At 37.8% G+C, this 22869-nt stretch overlaps 1 protein-coding gene and 1 pseudogene across 15 annotated transcripts in view; both read left to right on the top strand.

Moving 5' to 3' along the window:
* The window catches only part of TTLL5 (tubulin tyrosine ligase like 5), a 362097-nt gene that overhangs the window by 64285 nt on the left and 274943 nt on the right, over positions 1-22869 (top strand). For all 15 annotated transcript variants that reach the window (XM_037832244.1, XM_037832253.1, XM_037832249.1 and 12 more), the window contains 3 exons: positions 261-362; positions 2153-2244; positions 3018-3125. In XM_037832244.1, coding sequence (XP_037688172.1) covers positions 261-362; positions 2153-2244; positions 3018-3125 — 302 coding nt within the window. The remainder of the gene's footprint in view (positions 1-260; positions 363-2152; positions 2245-3017; positions 3126-22869) is intronic.
* LOC119531226 lies at positions 11022-11381 on the top strand (annotated as a pseudogene).

Below are 22869 nucleotides of genomic sequence, written 5' to 3'. Positions count from 1 at the left end.
ATTTCTCTTGGTCACATTTTAGTTTTCACATCTATATGAAAAATTAAATATAGTATTACCTACCTCATACTTTAAAGATTGAATTAAATGTTATATTATATATAAGACACAGCATGATAGTTGACACTGTATAGGCACTCAGTATTTGTTAGATAATGATATTGTCCTCCCTTTGTTATTTTTATCTCTTTTATCTCATTTGTAGCCTGTATTTTCCTGAAACTCTGTCCCTGACATTTAACTTCTATCCTTTCTATCAGGTTTGCAACTGTGCGATACGATCAAGGAGCCAAGAACATTCGGAACCAGTTCATGCACCTGACCAACTATAGTGTGAATAAGAAGAGTGGAGATTATGTCAGGTACTGGCTGTGCCTGAGATAGGAGCCAGAGATGTCAGTGTCCAATGTGGCTGTGGTAGAGGTGGAAAGCCAACACATTGCCCTGGAGGATGACTTTACCCTTACGTCTGTGTAACTTCTGGCAAGCTGTCAGAGTCATTTAATTTAGTTTTAAGGCTTATTTGCTGCTGCTGCTCCATTATTTGCCCAGTTACTGTGCCCCTTTTCTCTACCAAAATATGCCTTTACAAGTTTCATTTTCCTCATTGTCTTCCCTCGCTTGACTTGGGAGTGGGAATTTAATAGGTATATGGAATTTTTTACAAGTCAAGGAATAGGGTCATGTCAGCAGTTGGCAAAAATGTATCAAAAGCTGTAAAGACATTTGAACCCCTTGACCTAGCAATTTCATTTCTAGGAATTTAACCTTAAGAAATAATGAAGGATATATGTAGGATCAGAGATAGGAATATGCATTGCTGCATATTGTTAGGTGGGAAAAGCAGGTTACCAGACAGTATGCAACTTAACTTCTTGTTTGAATATATAAGAGATCTAAAGCTGTTTATTTGTGCTGAGGGGAAAAAAAAGACTGGAAGGATATACACCGAAACTGTTAATAGTGCTTAACTATAGTGGTGGGATTATGGGTGAGTGATTTTTATTTTATTTTCTGTGCTTTTATGTATTTTCTGAATTTTCTAAAACACGTGTACAATCAGGAAAAAAGAAAATCCAGGAAAAAGTTAAAGAAAGCAGTGAGGCCATCTCTGAAAAGGATTCAGTGTACCAGCCCAGCTGCGTGGAAATATTCTTTCTGCTCTGTTTTCTTTCATCCCGACAATTTTGCCAGAAAGTGGAAAAATAATAAAGAAACCCAAACAGTTACTTTCTACTCAGACTTAAAATAGATGCCTGGCAGGTCCAAGGAAAGAAAGAAAGAGAGAATGGGAGGGAGGGAAGAAGGAAGGAAGGAATCTGGAAATGATGGAATAGTTGTTGAAACCATTAGATCTATAGATTTAATTTAGTATCCTGTGGCCAGTGTTTGGATTTGGTTGAAGATGTTATTGGTGGAGGGGGTGGTGGTGGTTGGGAATGAGGGGACAGCTGCAAAACACAAGTTGCAGATTGCAAGATTTTTCCAACATTGGTGGGAGTCTGCCCCATTTGCTGTTGGGCTGCTATAGTAGTGGTGTACTACATCACTTTTATTGCTGCTCTAGCACTTTCCCCATTCAGTGATAGCTTAAGAGGTATCAAAAAAGACTGTGTCTTACCACTAGAGAGGAGGGAGTTTGCTTCAGATGCAAATGCAATTCCATGCTGGGTTAGCTCATTAAAATTCTACATTAGATTAGCGCACTAGCCCATCAAGATTTGGTTTTGCTCTGAAAATGGCATCAAAGGTTGTTTTGTGGCCTCATGTGACATTTACCTAAAAGGCTAGGTTGGTACCTCCAAATGTTTCAATCTGTTAATTTATTGCAACCCTTCTTAAATCTGTTTATATTCTTTCACTTGTTTCTTCCACTCTTTTATAATGCATAATTGTTTGATTAAGGAAGAATTTGCCTTATTCACCCTTTCAGCCCTCAATAAGGCAAGCTATAAGCATTTTCATTTCCATTGAAGAAATTGGTACAAGGGGTACATGACAAACAGGACCAAGACAAAGTAGGTGAGTGGAAGTTAGCAAAGTGAATAATTTTGTAAAGACTTAAAAGGACAAGAAGGCCCTGTGTAAAGAATGTTGTTTCTAAAGCAAGGCTTATTCCCATACATAACCTTAATCCACTAATTTGTTTTAGTTGTGATGATCCTGAAGTGGAGGATTATGGGAACAAATGGAGCATGAGTGCTATGCTTAGGTACCTGAAACAAGAAGGCAGAGATACTACTGGTGAGTACCAGGACTTTTTCTTTATTCTCTTTTCTTCTTTGTACAGTATTTCCTTTGTCTCTTGCCAGGGGTTGGTCATTGTCTCTCATTCTGATAGTGATACTGAGATGTCTACTGGGATAACTGTTCCTAGTGTTACTTTTTCCTGCTGTTTCCAAGATGGGGGAACAGGCTTTCCATGACCCGTAAAGTCCCTTTTCTTATTTCTACTTTGGAGGGCATAACTTTTGCCTTTAATTCTTGTGAATCCTTCTTGAATGTCGAATTGCTAAACTAAAATATATTTTCAGCTTTTTATGTAACAAATTGTTGGTCTCCATATTGGCCCTGAGTTCAAATTTCTCTAAATTAATCTCTCATTCATTTTCCTGAGTGGGAGAATGCGCAGAGTGGAGTTTATTTACAGGGCTTGGGATCAGAGTGGGCACTGTTTGCTGAGCCTTGAGCAGAATGGGAAACTGTATGCCAAAATAGTCTATCTCGCTCCTCAGAGGGAAGGGTGATGGGGAAAGAATGAGAGAGGGAGCTATTTTATGTCTCATTCATTGTACGAGGCCACCTGAGTGCATCCCCTGGCACCTATGTTCTTGACTGTGTCTATCTGCTTACAGGTATGCCTGCCCCTCCAGCACCCATTTGGAAGACTGCCATAAGGAGACTTTTTGAATGAGCACACATGCATTTGAATTATATTGTATTCTGGGATCCAGTACCTCTAATCTGTGCATTTTAGTATTTATCCCTTCATGGTTTTCTTTTGTTTTTTTTTGCAGCACTGATGGCCCATGTAGAAGACCTGATCATTAAGACCATAATCTCTGCTGAACTAGCTATTGCTACGGCCTGTAAAACCTTTGTTCCTCATCGCAGTAGTTGTTTTGGTAAGGACACTGCAGAAGCTTAACATGTTTTGTGAGGAGAATCTTGGAAAATTGGAATGGGATGCTAGGGTAGTGAGGCTTAGTGATTGTAGGAGTAAGAGTTATGTGGTGGATGTTTATTTCTTTCTAAGCTTATAAACCATGCCATGTGAAGAGGCCAGTAGTGAGCTTAGTTGGAAGTCCCCTGAAGAGTAACCAGCTTTCTGTGTGGGAAGCAGGGATTGGAAATAAAATGTGGGTGTCTTTGTCAAAGTGCAATCAGAAAAAGTCTGCAATGGACTGTACAGGAACCTGACTTTAACAAATATATTCCAGAGCTCTTTGGCAGCCAGACTGGGAACTATTCCAAGAAGCTCTGGCTGGTACCAGTGTGTGCTTTCTCCCATTTTCCAGTGACTCCTTTTTGTTTTAGTCTTCTTTCTGGTGGTTTCCTCCCCCTCCTTCTTTTTCTCCCCATCCTCCTCTTCTTATTTCTCCTCTTTTTCTTCCTCCTCCCTCCTGATTTCACCCCCAATTCCCTGACCACAGAGAGGAGTAATAAACCATCACAACCACTGGATCAAAAAACCTGTTACCTGTTGACCCATTAGCGGTGACTGTAGCGCTGAGGCTGCCTGTATAAATTTGCTTTCTGTGTAGATATGAACTGTATAGGGATTGCCAGTATGAATCTCTGTGAAGTCACACTGGCTTTCAGCAGGTGTTAGGCCTTGTTATTAAAACACATTAAGGTCATTGATGGGGAGGACATTAAAACATGGGGTGGAATAATATAAGTAGTAAGAATATAAAAGTCATGGCTTGCCTAGGAGGCAGGATAACAGAGAAGAACATGGGCTTTAGAGCCTGACAGACTTAAATTTGAAACCCACTTGCACCCTTACTAGCTTTGCCATTTTCAGTAAGTTGCAAACTAATGCCATTTCCTCAACTGTAAAATGTCAGTATGATAGTACCTACCTCCGAATAGGACTGTGAGGATTAAAGGAGAAAGCTGCATGTAAAGCATCTGGCACAAAGTCTGGTCCTTACTTTGTACTCAATAAAAATTATAACTATTCCTTAAATTTGACATTGTAATTCTTGATCTCTTTAATGGGTTATCATAACAGTTTTTACTTGAGGGGCACTAAACAAAAGGAATTGTTGAAATTCTGGATAGAAGATGGGAGATAAATCATGACCTAAAAGTGTAAAGGAAAAGAAGAGGTTGTGATATTGTTTTAACATGCAAATCTGTTCGTGTCTTCTAACGCTTCAAGAATAGAATAGAAACTTGAAACGACCTTCGTCTTCTAAGGGTCTAGCTTCAGCTGTCTTTTCTGGAATTCCATTTCCCCTATTATACCCTATAATCTGACTATACCATCCTAGACCATGGAGCATTCCATGCTTTTGTGCCTCTAAGTTCTGCTGTCCAATTAGAAAACTCTCCTCTTGTCTACCTTGCAAGTTCCTGCTTGTCTTCTAAGACTCAGCTCCCACATTGCTTCTCTTCCAAGAAGCCTTTCCTAACAAAGTACCCTGTTGTGTCCATGGTGTTCTAGACCTAATTCATTATATTCTTTTCTGAACATGTACGCTTTCTCAGTAATCCCTGAGCTTATCTTCTTGAAGTCTTAATAGTCACTGTGCCTCCTTTTCCTGTCTCACCCCATTTCTGCTAAAACAAACCTTTCACCATTCCCCTTGACCTACTAGGTCCTTTCCTAATCCTTTGCATTTGCACCTGTGCTATGCTGTGTTGAAATGCTTTTCTCATGTTACTTTACCTCACAGATCACTAGCGTGTTGAAGACAAAAGTCAAGTATCACTTCTTTAGTAAAGTTTTTCCTAACTCTTCTGGCCAAAATTAGTCTCCCATCTTCCCCTGCCTCCTCCACCCACCAAGGGCTCTGGCTTATGACCAGAGCTGTAACACCTGTCATGTTGTCTGATATCCATTTTTGTTTTTCTCCCCAACTGGATTGGAAACTCCTTGGGAATAGCAATAGTGTCTCTCTCATTTCTATCCCTCCGTTGCATGCAGCATCTTTCACTCTTGGAGTATGTTCAGGGACTGTTGGTTGAATGAATAAATGGTACTTGTTTTAATTGTCTTTGGTGCCTGAGACTAGACTTCTCAATGGATCTGATTTGGTAAGGATCTAATAGCTCTTAGAATTATTGCAAACTGTTTGAGGATGGAAGTGGGGGTGGGGAGGACTAGGAACATAACTCCAACTTCAAAACCTTATCCAATTAGAGAAATTAATGTTTGTTTTCCACATCTACTTGGCTTTTATGTGAGGGTACATTTTTGGTAGCCCTTGGTGTAAAAATTGTTTTAGAAATAATTGCAAAAGCTTTTTTGAATGGTTCCTTTTTATTTTATTACCTGATTGCCTTTTGAAAGTTTATGAGTTTCTTGGACTTAATGGCAATAAAATGTTCCAATGTGAAATAAGCAGTGACTTTTTGTGTCTCAGTGAAATCCCCGCTAAGTCTATTTCATTGGTTGTGGCCCCCCCCGCCCCCCAACTTGTGTTCAGTTTTAATAAACTGAGTGCATCTGGAGTTTCTTAACTTGTTGACTGTCTTCTTGGCTTTTGTGGTTCTAATTCCGCTTCCTTTCAGCCCTGGGATTTGTGTACTTCATTAACCTCCTTCCATCAGACATGATTTTGTGTAGCGTGTATGTGTGTCTCTGCCTGCCACTAACTCCTGGCCTTCCCTGGGGACTAACTTACAAGGAATAAGCTGGGTACTTTTTTTTCCCATTTGTTTTAGAGTAAACAGGAATTGAGAGCTTCCCAGTAATTTTTGGCTTAAACAGAGCATTGATGCTTTCAGGGGACACCAATAATCCAGAGATGGGGTTTGCTGTATTTTTCCAGTTGCTGTTCCTGTTCTTCCACCTTATGGAGCTCTGCCAGGAGCATACCATTGCTTCTAAGTCTTTCTGTCTCATGGTTTCGTTTCCATCTTACTACCTGTAAGGTCCAACTATGTTTCTAGGTACCTTCAATATCTCTATTTATTCATTTATTTATGTGTTTAACTTCTTTTCATTTCTTGCTTTGTGCAAGGCGTAATTTAGTCTTTCAGCAGGGCATTATCACCAAGAGTTTGTTTCTCTCAAACCAGATTTTACGAGGGATGATAGATGCATGTACTTGCATTGTATTACTAGAGTTCGATTGTAGAGTTAGGAACCCTCACAAACCACCTGAAACAGCCATTTAATACTTTTTTTTTTTTTTTAAATAGATTTTTACACTTGGAAAGGACTTCAGAGAATAATTAGCTCAGATGAAGAAAGTGAGACCTTGAGAAATTGAGACCCTTTTCCAGGTTCTAGAGCTAACCTTTAGATTCCTGTTAATAGCCACTGAGCTTGGAGAAAAAGGGATTCAAAAGATGGATTTTGGCAATCAAGTCATCTTGATCATAGGACTCTTGAGTCATAGAATTTTTGATGCCTCCACCAACAAAACATACTTTTGACAATCCAATTTTTACTGCCTTCCCAGATTGTGAAAATATGGTACCATGTCAAATATATGCTTAAACAGCAACCCTTTAAATATTCTTGGGAAATTGGCTTTGAGAACAGTTTTTTTGACCAGTTGAATAAAAACTGAGCCAAAAACAACAGGATGTTAGCTGTTCTATAAAGATGTTCCTGCCGACAGTGGTTTTATCTATGTGTATGATGATGGCTGGAAAGACAGGATATGACCCCGGGCCTCTCCATCCTGGGATCATGTGGACCAGCTGTGTTGCCATTTGTCGAATTGATCAGACTGGCTCTTTTGAGATCAGTGACCTGTAACACCTTTGCTCAGGTCAATCCATGCCCAGTGTACATCTCTTTATTGAGTGAATACTGGTCTGACCTTCTTGTGCTGCTGTTCTTGACCATTTCACAGGTAGGCTGCAGTTCTTAAAGGGAAGATGCTCATAAATATTTGATGAAGGAATGAAAGTGGCTCAGCATGCATTCTCCAATAATGCAAACTACTTGACTACCAAAAACACCGTGAAAGTCATCAAACTGTTCACTTTTTGAGATAATCCTGTCCCCTTTTCTGGTTTGTCCCATGCTGTTGTTTAGATGGGAAGGCAAGAATACTGTGGAAGGGACTTGTGTAGGAAGTACTCACCCACTGTGCATTGAGCACTTTTCATTGGTTATTTCATTTAGTTTTCTCAGTTTTTGGTGATCATTACCCATATTTTATGAACAAGTTAAAAAAAGAGATTAGAAAGGTTAAATATTTTGCTCTAAGTCACGCAGCTAATAAATGGTGAAGCCAAGTTTGGGAGCCAGGTCTCTCTGGCTCTTTCTCCACCCACAGAAAGACAAGTTCTGATGAGTCCGGCCACTTCTGGCATACCCCGTATCCTGGATTCTTCCTTTGTTCTTCTGTAACAAGATCTCAGGAAAAATGGTATCATCCTTTCTCACAGATCAGGCCTAAAAAGGACACTCTTTCTGCTTTAGTCAACAGTATCTAGTCCTAGATATTCCTTTCAAATCTACCTTTACATGTGGTGGCCAGACACCGTTTTGATTTATTGGACTAGTTAACAAATTGGATCTTGACATTTTCTTTTATTTAGTTCATTTTCCTGTGAGGTCTCGGTGTGAGTTTTTCTAAATTTTCCTACTGGACCCCAGATAAAGGCATCCCTATTAGCTTTTCAATTCAAATCCAAAGCCAAGATGTAAAGAATTTTCTTTATAAGATAGTATTTGAGTGATAGTGAGTTTTGGCTAATGTCAGCACTTTCTGTTGCCTCAAGGACTATAGCTTCAGCTGCGACTTTATTTCTGGGGAGCATTGGTGAAGTGAGTCCAAAGTTAGTGGTGTGACATGCTTAGTAATCTCTTAGGCCTTGGATGGACTATTTTTTTTTTTTAATCATATATTTTTTCTCCCTTCTTAGGGCATCTTCTATCAGTTTTTTTCCCTCAGTATGGCCTTAACATATAAGATTCTTAAGAATTTCTCTTATGGCCTTAAGTCTTATTGTCAGGGTTATTTTAGGGGTAGTAGCTGCAAATTATTTCATCTTTCTCAAAAATTGCACTGTTTTTTTCACTCTAACGTGTTTTTTTTTTTTTTTTTTTTTTCCTTCTCATTATTTCTGGATTGCAATCCTATATGCTAGTTATACTTCAGGCTGCTTGGTGTATAATGATGAATGAGGAATGGCCCTTGCCCTCAAGTGGTAGAGAGGGCAGGCATGAAATGATAAATGACAGCACAAGTAGTAGAATGACTTAAGTGCTATGGGAATATAGCAATACCTAGTGGAGCCAAAGAGCTGTTTCTAGCAGAGGGAATGTGATACACAGAATACAGTGTCATGATAGGACATGCCATTTTTTCAAATGGTAAGAAGTTCATTGTGACTGCATGTAGCCTACATAGGATGGGGCGGGGGGAGCAGATGATAAGACTTTGGAGGTAAATTCAACCATATTACAAAGAGCTGACAAATTTAAATTCATCCTATAGATAACAGAAAGCCACTGGAAGGTTTTGAGCAGGGTAGTGACAGGATTATTACTATTATTTTCCTTCAACATTTATCATGATTTGATGGAAAGCTCTGGAATGACAGAATTACAATACAGGGAATAATGTACAACATTACTAGAAGTAACCAACTTTAAATCCCCCAGGAACCACGGTGATATTGTCCAGTGCTGGCCCAGTTCATTGCCTATTAGATTTGTGGGAGTTTTTTAAACAGCTTTTTGAGATATAATTCACAAACCATAGAATTCATTCATTCAAAGTGTGTAATTTAATGGTTCTTGGTATATTCACAGAGTTGTGCAAGCAGGACCCAATTTTAATTTTAGAACATTTTTATCACCTCAAAAAAGAAACTCCATACCCTTTAACTATCATCTCCTATGCCTCTGTTCCTTTCTCCACCCCCAGCCCTGAACAACCACTAGTCTACTTTCTGGCTATAGATTTCTCTATTCTGAACTTTGCTTTGAGTGGAATTATATAGTATGTGGTCTTTTGTGACTGGCTTCTTTCATGTGGCATAATGTTTTTAAAATTAATCTCTGTTATAGCATGTAGTGGTACTTTATTCCTTTTTATGGTTGAATAATATTCTATTGTATGGATATACAACATTCTGTTTATACCTTCATCCATTGATTGACATTTGGGTTGGTTCTTCCTTTTTGCTGTCTTGAATAATGCTGCTATAAACATTTGTTTACAAGTTTCTATATGGACATATGTTTTCATTTCTCTTGGGTATAAACCTGGGAATGGAATACAGGTTCATATGGTAACTTTATTTTGAATCATCTGAGGAACTGCCAGACTCTTTTCCCATTTTACATTCCCATAAGCAGTATATGAGGGTTCTGATTTCTCCACAGTCTACTCAACACTTGCTGTTTTCTGACTAATGATGTTGAGCATCTTTTCATATGCTTATTGGCCATTTGTGTAGTCTTTGGAGAAATGTGTATTCAGATCCTTTGCCCATTTTTATATTGGATTATTTGTCTTTTTCTTGTAAGATTTAAGTCCCTTGTCAGATATGGGATTTGCAAGTATTTTTCTCCCATTCTGTGGGTTGTCTTTTCATATTCTTGATGGTATCCTTTGAAGCACAAACGTTTTTAATTTTGGTGAGGTCCAAGGTATCTATTTTTTTCCTTTGTTGTTTGCACTTTTAGTGACTTATCTAAGAATCCTTTGTCAAATCCTAGGTCATGGAGATTTACCCCTATGCTTTCTTCTAAGAGTTTTATAGTTTTAGCTCTTACATTCGAATTACATTTTGATTTATAGAAAGGTAATTTTGTTGGTCATGTGGAGAATGGAGTACAGAGGAAAGAGACTAGTGACAGAGAAATGACTTGGGAGGTAAGAGGCACACAGTGATATATTATACTTACCATGTGACCCAGCAATCCATTCATAGTAATTTACCCAAGAGGTATGAAACCATATGTTCTCACAAGTACCTGTATACAAATGTTATAGCAGTTTTTTTCATAATCTCCCCAAACTGGAAACAACCCATATGTATATCACCTGTTGAATGGATAAACAATTTATGGCATGTCCATATAATGGAATAGTACTCAGGAGTGAACTACTATTGATAGCTGCAACAACCTAGATAGATCTCAGTTGCATAATGCTAAGTTGGAAGAAACCACCCTCAAGGGCCACATACTGTGTGATTCCATTTATCTCACTTTCTGATGAAAGGCAGAAAGCAGACAGAAATCAGATCAGTGGTTGCTTGGAGATGAGGAGTGGAGATGGACTGCAAAGGGGCACGAGGGAACATTTGTGATGGAATTGTTCTATATCTCTATTGTGGTGGTGGTTAAACAACTGTATACATTTGTTAGAACTCATCCAACTGTGTACTATAAAAAGGTAAATTTTATTGTGTGTAACTTATACCTCAGGAAAACGATCTTAAAACAAAAAACTGATAAATGTTAACAACATGGATGAATCTCAAAAACAAGTTAAATGAAAGAGCCAGACTCAAAAGAGTATATACTGTATGCTTCTATTTATATGAAATTCTAGAATAGGCAAAACTAATTTGTGGTGAAAGAAATAAGAATAGTGGTTGTCTAGGGGTAGGGGTAGGGTGGGGTATTTACCAGGAAGGGGCATGAAGGATATTTCTGGGGTGATGGAAGTGTTCCGTGTTCTGATAGGAGTGTATGTTGCCTGGATGTTTGCAATATTCAGGAACTCATTAAATTGTACACTTGAGAGCTATCTGTCTATTTTACTATATGTAAATGTAAATTATACCTCAAAAGGAAATAGAGAGGTCCTTGCCCTGTGAAATACCAACAGCTGGGAAGTCAGTTTATTGCTTTCATCTCCAGTTTGAACATGGTGTGGACTAAAGCGGACAATGTCCCAGGCGCCTACCGCAAAGTGGTGGCTTCTTGAGCCCCAGGAAGGTGCTTGTTTCTTCCACCTCTGCCACTAACTCCACGTCGCTTTCCTCACGGAAAGCCGAAAATTAATATGCAGGAGGGAATCCAGTTTGTTTGAGCCCAACTCCCTAATGGCAAAAAGGAATCAGAGAGTTCTTCAGGCTGTTCCCTGAAGACTCCAAAAAAGAGAATTGAATTCCTGAAGAGGCAGGAAGCAGTGGCTTAGGAAAAGCAAAGAGAAAAGCGTGTCCTTTGCAACCTGGTCACACAGATGCCGAAAAAGAATAGAACTTTCCTGTTCATCTTTGACTAATATCTCCTGTTTACTCTGGTATTCTAGGATGTAAATTTGCATAAATATGTTTGTTCCTATCAGTTCTGTTGAATGGGCATTTAATTTAAAAATTAGGCTTATTTAGTTTTTCAAAAGCAAGTAGTTATTAGTGTGTAAGATTAATATATGATACTTACCTTAGTATTCAATATAATGCGGTATTTTATTTCCTTCTTTTACCTGTTAAACTTCCTTGCTAAAAGTTCTTGCTAAAAACAAGTCATTACATAGTGTTTTAATTACAAATCTGCTGTATTTTAGATCTGTTTAGATCTTTATACTGCTGCCGTTTTTATTGGCATTTGATTACTGGAATGTTGCCATTTTCCCGTTTTAGTTGATTAAAAAAGCAGAGTTAGATTTTTGCACGTTGAAAAAATTCAGTATTAAACTGAACCTTTTTCAGAAAGGACACCAAATATGTAATATTGAAAAAAATTGGATGGGTATCTTTAGATTATTTTAATGGCAATTTGATTGATAATCAAAGCTTCTTACAAAAAAAAGATAAAATTTTAGCATAGAGTCAGGCAGGAAAATTCCATAAAGTACATTTAAAGAGAGAAATTTTCCTAGGATAACCAAGGTTATAACTGAAGAGGTGGATGTATTACTTGTTAACTTGCTTCTTCCTCACACTTTATGTTCACGGACATCCTGTTGTAATAATTAACTGTGTTTTAACAGGATGTTTTTCTGAAATTTGTTTGCAATAAACAAATACTTATTTTCACACACACACACACACACACACACACACAATGGAAATAGAGAGTCCACACTGGGTTAAAGAGAATAAGAGAAAGAAAGAGAGCTGCTTATGTGTTAGTTTTTGGAGATGTTAAAGAAAGTGTTTCTAGTCTGGAGACTGGTGGATGGGGTCAACATTTTCCAAGATGAAGAATAATAGGAAGTCCAACTGGTTTTGGGGAGAGATAAATTCTGTTTTGTTAAGTGTGACTACCTGTGGGATATCCTAGTGAAGACGTCTAGAATGCATTTGGAAATATGGATTTGGTGTCCAGGAAACACCAAATATCATCATCATAGTAATCAATACTTATATTAATATGATTATATTCATCATAGTATTGATTACAGCCATGAGAATACATGAGATCACTCAAGAAGAGAAGTGGAATTGAGAAGGGAAGTAATCTGAGGATGCCATCATGAGCAAACCTATGATTGAATAGTTGGGCAGAAGAGAAGGAATGAAAGGAGGAGGAGGAGAATCAGAAGAGAGCAGTGTCCTGAATCCAAGGGAGAAGAAAGTTTCAATAAGTAAGGGGTGGTCAGTGGTTTCAGATGCTTTGAACTTAGCAGTAAAATAGTAGTTGGTGATCATAGTGAAAGCCAATGATGCTTTTTTTTTTTTAATTCCGTTTTATTGAGATATATTCACATACCATACAATCAGGTGTTCACAGTACCATTGTATAGTTGTGCATTCCTCACCCCAATCTATTTTTGAACATTTTCCTTACACCAGAAAGAAGAAAAATAAGAATAAAAAATAAAAGTAAAAAAGAACACCCAAATCATTCCCCCCATCCCACCCTATATTTCATTTAGCTTGGGTCCCCATTTTTCTACTCATCCATCCATACACTGGATAAAGGGAGTGTGAGCCACAAGGTTTTCACAATCACACTGTCACCCCTTGTAAGCTACATAGTTATACAATCATCTTCAAGAGTCAAGGCTACTGGGTTGGAGTTTGATAGTTTCAGGTATTTCCTTCTAGCTATTCCAATGCACTAAACTCTAAAAAGGGATATCTATGTAGTGCATAAGAATGCCCACCAGAGTGACCTCTCAACTCCATCTGAAATCTCTCAGCCACTGAAATTTTATATTGTTTCATTTTGCTCCCCTTTTTGGTCAAGAAGATGTTCTCAATCCCATGATGCTGAGTCCAAGCTCATTCCTGGGAGTCATATCCTATGTTGCCAGGGAGACTTACATCCCTGGGAGTCTGTCTGGTCCCACATAGCGGGGAGGGCAGTGAGTTTACCTGCCGAGTTGGGTTAGCTAGAGAGAGAGGGCCACATCTGAGCAACAAAGAGGTAGTCAGGGGGAGACCCTTAGGCACAATAATAGGTAGGCCTACCCTCTCCTTTGTATTAAGCCCCAAGGTAGAGGGCTTGGCATACCAAAGCATCATTCCTCAGTGTTTGTAAGATCAGCAACAACCTATGTGGGGAAGTCCAACGTTTCTGCATTTCTGCCCAGCTCCTCAGAGGGTCCCTGCATATATACTTTTATTCTCTGCTCAAATTACTTTGGGATGTGTCGCTATTTCGCACTAACCTTTACAAACCTACCAGATCTCACTTCCTATTCAAAGGTCCGTGTATTTATGGTGTTTTAGTGAACCGTACAAGTTGAATTATTTAGCGTACCACAGAAAATATAGATCCTGCACCAGATAAACATCTCTTCCCTTGGTCTCACATAACAGTTGAGGTTTTAAAACACAGTCAGTATCGTCCTTTACCGTTTGCCACGATTTGCCCTAGTCTGCTTCATTTATATCCCTAATTGAAGTCTAGACTCTTTTTCAGCTTTTTAAACAGTTGCTGTATGCTCTAATACTGATGTTCATTGTCTCCAGAGCTCTAGCTCTGAGTTTTAGTTGTCACACAGATACCCAAAGTTCCAGAGACCGATCAGGTTATACACAAAAGGATCAGCATCTCGGAATCTGGAGATAGGCATTACAATTCAGGAATAGATGTGACTGCTGTAAGAGCTTACAATCTAGGGACCATTACAATAAGTGTCCCCCTGATAAGCTATGTTCTAAGGTTCAATTCTGAGTTTACACATTGTAGTTAGTCCACATTGGTGAGGCATTATAGTGTTTGCCTTTGTTTCTGGCACTGTTCACTCAAAATGCTGTCTGCAGGATCCATTTACCCTGTTGCATGTCTGACACCTTCACTCGTTCTTGCAGTTGCTCAGTATTCCATTGTATGCATACACCACAGTTCGTCATTCTGTTCATCAGTTGCTGTACCCTTTTAGGCCACCTCCATCCGTTGTAAATCATGAAAACTGCCTCCACAAACACCAGTGTGCAAATGTCCATTCATGTCCCTGCTCTCATATCTTCCAAGTATATACCCCATAATGTGGTTGCAGGACTTTATGCACCCACGTACTTAGTTTCTTGTGGAACCACCACACTGCCCTCCAAATAGGCTACACCATTCTACATCCCCATAAACTGTAAATAGGTACTTCCCTCTCTCCATGTTTTCTCCAGTACTTTTATCCCCTTTTATGTTTTTTCCTACAATTTTATAGAGATATATTCACGTACCATACAATTATCTACAGGGTACAATCAGTTGTTCACGGTATCATCATGTAGTTGTGCATTTATCACCACAATCAGCACTTGAACATATTGATTACTATGAAAAAAAAATTAAAAAAAAAATAAGAAAGATAATAAAAAGAAAAGTAAAATATCATACAATATAATAGTAAGGTCAGACAACAACACCACTACCAAGAATCCCATATCCCTCCCTTTTATCCTCCTGTCATACACATTTAGCTTTGGTATGTTGCCTTTGTTACATTTAATGGATGCATATTACAATGTTACTGTTGACCATAGACTCCAGTTTGCTTTAATTATATATTTTCCCCAATACCATCTCTTTTTCAGCACTTTGCATGGTTGACATTCATTTTCCCACATGTGAAAACATTTTTATATTTGTACATTTTGTCACACTCATTGACCACTCTAGTTTTTGCTCAGTTATACAGTCCCAGGCTTTATTGTCTGTCTTTATCTCCTTTCAGCTTTACTCACAGACATCTTTGTTCAGTGTACTTACAATATTGTGCTACCATCACAAAGTATTACGCTATCTATTTCTGAATCTATACAATCAATACTGTTGAATATTCTGTAGTCCTTCAGCATCAAATGCCCGATCTCTACCCTCTTTCTGTCTCCTAATAACCTGTGTTATCAGCTTTTAACTCTCAAAGTTGGCTCATTAATGTTAGTTAATATTAGTGATACTATACAGTATCTGTCCTTTTGTTTCTGGCTGACTTCACTCAACACAGTGTCCTCAAGGTTCATCTACGTTATTATATGCGTAATATTCCATTGTGTGCATATACCACAGTTTGTTTATCCACTTGTCCGTTGCTGGACATTTGGGCTGTTTCCATCTCTTGGCAATTGTGAATAATGCTGCTATAAACACTGGTTCACAAATGTCTGTTCGTGTCTTAACTTTCAGTTCCTCTGAGTATATACCTAGTAATGGATAGCTGGGTTATATGGCACATCTATACTTAGCTTCCTGAGGAACTGCCACAGTGCCTTCCAGAGTGGCTGTACTGTTCTACATTCCCACCAACAGTGAATAAGTGTGCCTCTTTCTCCACATCCTTTCCAGCACTTGTAATTTTCTGTTTTTTGAATAATGGCCATTCTGATAGGTGTGAGATGATACCGCATTGTGGTTTTGATTTGCATTCCCCTAACAGCCAGTGAAGTTGAGCATTTTTTCATATGTTTTTGAGCCATTTATATTTATTTCCTCTTCAGAAAACTGTCCATGTCTTTTGCCTGTTTCTTAATTGGGTTGTTTGTCTCTCTGTTGTTGAGTTGTAGAATCCCTTTATATATTCAGGTTATTAAACTCTTATCTGATATGTGGTTTCTAAATATTGTCTCCCGTTGCGTTGGCTGCCTTTTTACTTTTCTGACAAAGTCCTTTGATGTACAAAAGTGTTCAATTTTGAGGAAACCCCATTTATCTATTTCTTTGGTTGCTCATGCTTTGGGTGTAAGGTCTAGGAAACCACCTCCTATCACAAAATCTTTAAGATATTGCCCTACATTTTCTTCTAGGAGTCTTATGGTCTAAGTATTAATGTTTAGGTCTTTGATCCATTTTGAATAAATTTTTGTATAAGGTGTGAGGTAGGAATCCTCTTTCATTCTTTTAGCAATGGATATCCAGTTCTCCAAACACCATTTATTGAAGAGGCTGCTCTGTCCCAGTTGCTTTGGCTTGACTGCCTTATCAAAGATCAGTTGTCCGTAGAAGTGAGGGTCTATTTCTGAATACTCAGTTCGATTCCATTGGTCCGTTTATCTGTCCTTATGCAGCACCATGCTGTTTTGACCACTATAGCTTTGTAATATGTTTCAAAGTCAGGTAGTATGAGACCTCCTACTTTTGTTCTTCTTTCTCAAGATATTTTTGGCTATTTGGGGCACCTTGCCCTTCCAAATAAATTTGGTTATTGGTTTTTCTATTTCTACAAAGTAAGTTGTTGGGGTTTTAATTGGTATTGCATTGAATCTATAAATCAGGTTAGGTAGAATTGCCATCTTAACTATATTTACTCTTCCAATCCATGAACACAGTATGTTCTTCCTTTTTTTTTTTTTTTTTTTTTAGGTCCTGTTTGATTTCTTTTAGGAGTTTCTTGTAGTTTTCTCTATATAGGCCTTTTGTGGCCTTTGTTAAGTTTATTCCTAAATACTTGGTTCTTTTGGTTGCTATTGTAAATGGAATTTTTTTCTTGATTTCCTCCTCTTATTGCACATTACTTGTGTATAGGAACACTACAGATTTTGTGTGTTTGTAATCTGCCACTTTTATGTATTCATTGATTAGTTCTAGTAGCTTTGCTGTAGATTTTTTGGATTTTCTACATATAGAATCATGTTATCTGCAAACATTGAAAGTTTTACTTTTTCCTCTCTAATTTGGATGTCTTTTATTTCTTTTTCTTGCCTAATTGCTCTAGCTAGAACTTCCAGCACAATGTTGAATAACAGTGGTGACAGTGGGCATCCCTGTCTTGTTCTTGAAGTTAGAAGGAAAGCTTTCAGTCTTCCCCATTGAGTATGATGTTAGCTGTGGGTTTTTCATATATTGCCTTTATCATATTAAGAAAGTTCCCTTCTATTTCTATCATTTGAAGTGTTTTCATCAAGACAGGATGTTGGATTTTGTCAAATGCCTTTTCTGCATTGATCGAGATGATCATGTGCTTCTTTTGCTTTGATTGATTGATGTGGTGATTACATTAATTGATTTTCTTGTGTGAACCAGCCTTGCCTACCTGGAATAAATCTCACCTGGTCATGGTGTATAATTCTTTTATTGTACTGCTGGATTCGATTTGTGAGTTATTTTTTTGAGGATTTTTGCATCTGTATTCATTAAAGAGATTGGTCTGTAATTTTCTTTTTTTGTGGTATCTTTGTGTGACTTTGGTATTAGGGTGATGTTGGCTTCATAGAATGAGTTAGATAACTTTCTCTCCTCTCCAGTTTTTTTGAAGAGTTTGAGCAGGATTGGTACTAACTCTTTCTTGAATGCTTGATAGAATTCACATGTGAAGCCATCTGATCCTGGGGTTTTCTTTTTTGGGAGCTTTTTTTTTTTTTTTTTTTTTTAATTCAGTTTTATTGAAATATATTCACAAACCATACAGTCATACATGGTATACAATCAACTGTTCACAGTATGATCATATAGTTACGCGTTCATCACCACAATCTATTTCTGAACATTTTCCTTACATCAGAAAGAATCAGAATAAGAATAAAAAATAAAAGTGAAAAAAAGAATACCCAAACCATCCCCCCATCCCACCCTATTTGTCATTTAGTTTTTACTCCCATTTTTCTACTGATTTTTTTTCAATTTTTTAACTTTGTTTATCAAAAAATTAAAAACAAACAGGCAAACAACAACCAAAAAAACCCCACAACATTTCAAACAAAGCAATGGATTAAGGAAAACAAATAACCTAAAATAACTACTTTGCTTCCAATATGTTCCTACCATACCCCAAGAAAATTAATAAACCATGTCCAAACAGAGGAGTAAGAAAAACAAATAATCTAAAATAACTACATTGCTTCCAACATGTTCCTTCCATACCCCAAGAAAATTAACAACCCCTAAGAAAACAAAGGAATAAGAGAAAAAAAAAAACCTAAAATAACTCTATTGCTTCCAACTTGATCTTACTATATCCAAGAAGGTTTACAAACCATAATCATTCCTGAGCATTCCCATAACATTGAGATTACCCTTTTGGGAGCTTTTTGATGACTAACTCAATCTCTTTACTTGCAATTGGTTTGTTGAGGTTGTGTAGTTCTTCTCGAGTCAATGTTGGTTGTTTATGATTTTCTAGGAAGCTGTCCATTTCGTCTAAGTTGTCTAGTTTATTAGCATGTTGTTGCTCATAGTATCTTCTCATTGTCTCCTTTATTTCTGCAGGGTCAGTAGTTACATCTCCTTTCCCACTTCTGACTGTATTTATTTGCATCTGCGCTCTCTGTCTCTCTGTCTCTCTGGCTCTCTCTCTTATGTTAGCCTAGCTAATGGTCCATCAATTTTATTGATTTTCTCAAAGAACCAACTTCTGATTTTGTTGATTCTCTCTATTGTTTTTCTGTTCTCAATTTCATTTATTTATGCTCTAATCTTTATTATTTCTTTCCTTCTGTTTGCTTTGGGGTTAGTTTGCTGTTTTTTTTCTCTAGTTTCTCCAGGTGAACAGTTAATTACTCAATTTTTGCTCTCTCTTTTAATATAGGCAATTAGGGCAATAAATTTCTCCTTCAGCACTGCCTTTGCTGCATCCCATAAGTTTTGATATGTTGTGTTTTCATTGTTATTTTCCTCCAGGTATTTGCTAATTTCTCTTGTAATTTCTTCCTTTATCTACTGGTGTTCGAAGAGTGTGTTGTTTAGCTTCCACATATTTGTGAATTTTATGACCTTCTGCCTGTTATTTCCAGCTTTATTCCATTATGATCCAAGAAAGTGTTTTGTTTAATATCAGTATTTTTAAATTTGTTGAGACTTGCTTTGTGACCCACCATGTGGTCTATCATAGAGAATGTCCCATGAGCAGTTGAGAAAAATGTGTTTCCTGCTGTTATGGGGTATAGTGTTCTGTAAATGTCTGTCAGGTCTAGTTCATTTATCGTACAATTCAACATCTCCATTTCCTTATTGATCCTCTGTCTAAATGTTCTATCCATTGTTGAGAGTGGTGTTTTGAAGTCTCCACCTATTATTGTAGAAGTATCTACTTCTCCTTTCAGTGTTCTCAGTGTTTGCCTCATGTATTTTGGGGCACTCTGGCTTGGTGCATAAATATTTATGATTGTTATGTTTTCTTGATGAATTTACCCTTTTATTAATATATAGTGTCCTTCTTTCTCTCTTTTAATCATTTTACTTTTGAAGTCTAATTTGTCTGATATTAATATAGCTACTCCCGCTTTTTTATGGTTGTTGTTTGCATGAAATATCTTTTCCAACCTTTCTCCTTCAACCTATTTTTGTCCTTGTGTCAAAAGTGAGTTTTTTGTAGACAGCATATAGATGGATCCTGTTTTTTAAATCCATTCTGCCAGTCTATGTCTTTTTACTGGGGAGTTTATTCCCTTAACATTTAGTGTTATTACTGAAAGGGCAGTACTTTTTCTACCATTTTGTCTTTTGGATTTTATATGATATTGTATTTTTATCTCTTTTCCCTTTTACCCTTCCTGATAGTCTTCATTTCTATACTCTTTTCCAAACCTCTATCTCTTGTCTTTTCCTCTCAGCCTGTAGCACCCCCTTTAGTATTTCTTGTAGTGCTGGTCTCTTATTCACAAGCTCTCTCAGTGTCTGCTTGTCTGAAAATATTTTAATCTCTCCCTCATTTTTTTTTATCTTCATTTTATTGAGATATATTCATATACCACGCAGTCATAGAAAACAAATCGTACTTTCGATTGTTCACAGTACCATTACATAGTTGTACATTCATCACCCAAATCAATCCCTGACACCTTCATTAGCACACACACAAGAATAACAAGAATAATAATTAGAGTGAAAAAGAGCAATTGAAGTAAAAAAGAACACTGGGTACCTTTGTCTGTTTGTTTCCTTCCCCTATTTTTCTACTCATCCATCCATAAACTAGACAAAGTGGAGTGTGGTCCTTATGGCTTTCCCAATCCCATTGTCACCCCTCATAAGCTACATTTTTATACAACTGTCTTCGAGATTCATGGGTTCTGGGTTGTAGTTTGATAGTTTCAGGTATCCACCACCAGCTACCCCAATTCTTTAGAACCTAAAAAGGGTTGTCTAAAGTGTGCGTAAGAGTGCCCACCAGAGTGACCTCTCGGCTCCTTTTGGATTCTCTCTGCCACTGAAGCTTATTTCATTTCCTTTCACATCCCCCTTTTGGTCAAGAAGATGTTCTCCGTCCCACGATGCCAGGTCTACATTCCTCCCCGGGAGTCATATTCCACGTTGCCAGGGAGATTCACTCCCCTGGGTGTCTGATCCCACGTAGGGGGGAGGGCAGTGATTTCACCTTTCAAGTTGGCTTAGCTAGAGAGACAGGGCCACATCTGAGCAACAAAGAGGCATTTGGGAGGAGGCTCTTAGGCACAACCATAGGGAGGCCTAGCCTCTCCTTTGCAGCAACCGTCTTCCCAAGGGTAAAACCTGTGGTAGAGGGCTCAACCCATCAAACCACCAGTCCCCTATGTCTGTGGTCATGTTAGCAACCATGGAGGTGGGTTAGGCGAATACCCCTGCATTCTCCACAGGCTCCTCAAGGGGGCACTGCATCTTTTTTTTTTCCTTCTTTTTTTTTTTTTTAACTTTCCCTTCTTTTTTAAATCAACTGTATGAAAAAAAAGTTAAAAAGAAAACAAACATACAATAAAAGAACATTTCAAAGAGACCATAACAAGGGAGTAAGAAAAAGACAACTAACCTAAGATAACTGCTTAACTTCCAACATGTTCCTACTTTACCCCAAGAAAGTTACCTAATATAGCAACATTTCTGTGAACTTGCTCCTACTATATCCATCAGAAATTAACAGACCATAGTCATTCCTGGGCATCCCCAGAACGTTAAATAGCTTATCTGTTCTTCTTGGATTATTGTTCCCCCTTCCTTAATTGCTCTCTATTGCTAGTTCCCCTACATTCTACATTATAAGCCATTTGTTTTACATTTTTCAAAGTTCACATTAGTGGTAGCATATAATATTTCTCTTTTTGTGCCTGGCTTATTTCGCTTAGCATTATATCTTCAAGGTTCATCCATGTTGTCATATGTTTCACGAGATCGTTCCTTCTTACTGCCGCGTAGTATTCCATCGTGTGTATATACCACATTTTATTTATCCACTCATCTGTTGAAGGACATTTGGGTTGTTTCCATCTCTTGGCAATTGTGAATAATGCTGCTATGAACATTGGCGTGCAGATATCTGTTCGTGTCACTGCTTTCCGATCTTCCGGGTATATACCGAGAAGTGCAATCGCTGGATCGAATGGTAACTCTATATCTAGTTTTCTAAGGAACTGCCAGACTGACTTCCAGAGTGGCTGAACCATTATACAGTCCCACCAACAATGAATAAGAGTTCCAATTTCTCCACATCCCCTCCAGCATTTGTAGTTTCCTGTTTGTTTAATGGCAGCCATTCTAACTGGTGTTAGATGGTATCTCATTGTGGTCTTAATTTGCATCTCTCTAATAGCTAGTGAAGCTGAACATTTTTTCATGTGTTTCTTGGCCATTTGTATTTCCTCTTCAGAGAACTGTCTTTTCATATCTTTTGCCCATTTTATAATTGGGCTGACTGTACTATTGTCATTGAGTTGTAGGATTTCTTTGTATATGCAAGATACCAGTCTTTTGTCAGATACATGGTTTCCAAAAATTTTTTCCCATTGAGTTGACTGCCTCTTTACCTTTTTGAGAAATTCCTTTGAGGTGCAGAAACTTCTAAGCTTGAGGAGTTCCCATTTATCTATTTTCTCTTTTGTTGCTTGTACTTTGGGTGTAAAGTCTAGGAAGTGGCCGCCTAATACAAGGTCTTGAAGATGTTTTCCTACATTATCTTCTAGGAGTTTTGTGGTACTTTCTTTTATATTGAGATCTTTGGTCCATTTTCAGTTAATTTTTGTGTAGGGGGTGAGGTAGGGGTCCTCTTTCATTCTTTTGGATATGGATATCCAACTCTCCCAGCCCCATTTGTTGAACAGACCATTATGACTCAGTTCAGTGACTTTGGGGGCCTTATCAAAGATCAGTCGGCCATAGATCTGAGGGTCTATCTCCGAATTCTCAATTCGATTTCATTGATCTATATGTCTATCTTTGTGCCAGTACCATGCTGTTTTGGCAACTGTGGCTTTATAATAAGCTTCAAAGTCAGGGAGTATAAGTCCTCCCACTTCGTTTTTCTTTTTTAGAGTGTCTTTAGCAATTCGAGGCATCTTCCCTTTCCAAATAAATTTGATAACTAGCTTTTCCAAGTCTGCAAAGTAGGTTGTTGGAATTTTGATTGGGATTGCATTGAATCTGTAGATGAGTTTGGGTAGAATTGACATCTTAATGACATTTAGCCTTCCTATCCATGA

The sequence above is a fragment of the Choloepus didactylus genome, chromosome 4 (genome assembly GCF_015220235.1).
Source record: "Choloepus didactylus isolate mChoDid1 chromosome 4, mChoDid1.pri, whole genome shotgun sequence".
Taxonomy (NCBI): Eukaryota; Metazoa; Chordata; class Mammalia; order Pilosa; family Megalonychidae; genus Choloepus; species Choloepus didactylus.
Note: the sequence above shows the minus strand (reverse complement) of the source record. Positions and strands in the feature narration are given on the sequence as shown.